Here is a 1641-nt window from a genome sequence, read left to right as displayed (position 1 = left end):
GCATACTAATATGAAACTGGTAGACGAACGAATGTATACCCACACAAGAGAAAAATACAATTAAACTTAGAAAAACAATAAACTTGGCCGAGGTGGGGGAAGAAGAGGAGGGAATGAGATAACAGGCACAAAGTAAGGGTCTATGGCGCACCTCCTGGGTGAAGGGCACAACCACAACTTGACTTTACCTAACAAACAGTGTAACCTAATCATCTTAATCTGAAATTTAAAAAAAGATACTTTTTCTTTTTAATCATCTTTCTTTTGTATATAAAAGAAAGTCATGAGAGTATAAGGTACTTTAATTCCTCATAGATATTCAGTTAGAGAGCAAAGTTTAAAATCAGGAGGTTTAGAATGTAATCAGAGAGCCAGTGATAGTTCATACTTTCTAAAAGTACTTACTGTTCCTACATCCTTATCTCTGTTCTGTAAATGTCCTCTTTTTTTTCAGTGTATTTATTTGTAAAGGGGAAAGAACTGTACATTCAACCAGTTAGATGGTGTTATTATTTGCTTCCATTGTCTCACTAGTGTATAGTCTGTCACCTTCAGTGCTACTCTGACCAGTGTGACTCAGAAAATGAATGGTGTCTCCACACAAACAAATTAGCTTTTGCCTTTTTTGGCAAGTAAAATGGGATTTGGAAAGGTAGTCTAAAATTTTTTTTAAGTCATCTAACATTTTGTGCTTCTACTATTGTTATTTTACTTGTTAACTATTTTTATAAATTCAGACAATCTATGAGAACATTGTTCAAGATAGTGCCATTTCTGTACTAATGATTAAATTTACAGATCAAAGTATGATATATTTTGGCTAAGAAAATAATAATAGAGCAACTTTTATTTGAATGGGAATATCTTTTAGGTCATGTTGTTTCTCTACTTGCAAATTGATCTAGCTTACCTTTTAAGAAAGTTGTCTGAACATTTAAACATAAACTGATTTAAATTTAACTTTGATTAAACATAATTTAAAAACCCTAAGTTAGATATTTAAAGTAATTCCATGCATGGATCTTTTTTATAATGAAACTTACTATGTTTAATTTTCTCAGCAGAAATTCAGGAAGCAAAAGCTCCCAGTCCTTCCATAAATCGGCAAACCAGCATTGAAACGGATAGAGTATCTAAGGAGTTCATAGAATTTCTCAAGACCTTCCACAAGACAGGCCAAGAAATCTATAAACAGACCAAGCTGTTTTTGGAAGGAATGCATTACAAAAGGGTAGGTTGAGTATAATCATTTAAAAACATAGAGTGTTGGTTTTAGGAAAAGTTAAGAGTTATTATCATATAGTGCAACTTTGTCATTTTATCAAGACCAAATCATCCATCAATCAAGACCAAAAGATGTTAAGTTACCCAAGAAAAGCCTCTGAACCAAATTGAAACCTGATTCACAAGCTAGTATTTTTCCATTGCAACTCAGTGGTGTTTGGATCATCTTTGCAAGGAAATTCTGACACTAAAGCCACTTGAATTACATATTTCAGTAGTAAGCCTTTCTACTTGTGACCTTATAAATTATTGTAAAACTGCAATGTAGACCTATAACTCTATGTAACAATTGTTAGTAGTAATAGCAGTAATTTTAGTGGGTTTTCTGTTGTTGGTTTTTCTTTTTTTTTTTTTTTT

At 32.2% G+C, this 1641-nt stretch overlaps 1 protein-coding gene across 4 annotated transcripts in view; it reads left to right on the top strand.

Annotated features, from left to right (window-relative positions):
• Positions 1-1641, top strand: part of RABGEF1 (RAB guanine nucleotide exchange factor 1) — a 63434-nt gene that overhangs the window by 33812 nt on the left and 27981 nt on the right. For 2 of the 4 annotated variants that reach the window (XM_023515717.1, XM_023515718.1), the window contains one exon: positions 1065-1231. In XM_023515717.1, the coding sequence (XP_023371485.1) occupies positions 1065-1231 (167 nt within the window). Of the gene's footprint in view, positions 1-1061; positions 1232-1641 lie in introns of all 4 variants that reach the window. The other 2 variants (XM_012807895.2, XM_023515716.1) reach the window with 1 other exon arrangement.

The sequence above is a fragment of the Otolemur garnettii genome, unplaced genomic scaffold, assembly GCF_000181295.1.
Source record: "Otolemur garnettii isolate 467f Iridium unplaced genomic scaffold, OtoGar3 scaffold00077, whole genome shotgun sequence".
Classification (NCBI taxonomy): Eukaryota; Metazoa; Chordata; class Mammalia; order Primates; family Galagidae; genus Otolemur; species Otolemur garnettii.
Note: the sequence above shows the minus strand (reverse complement) of the source record. Positions and strands in the feature narration are given on the sequence as shown.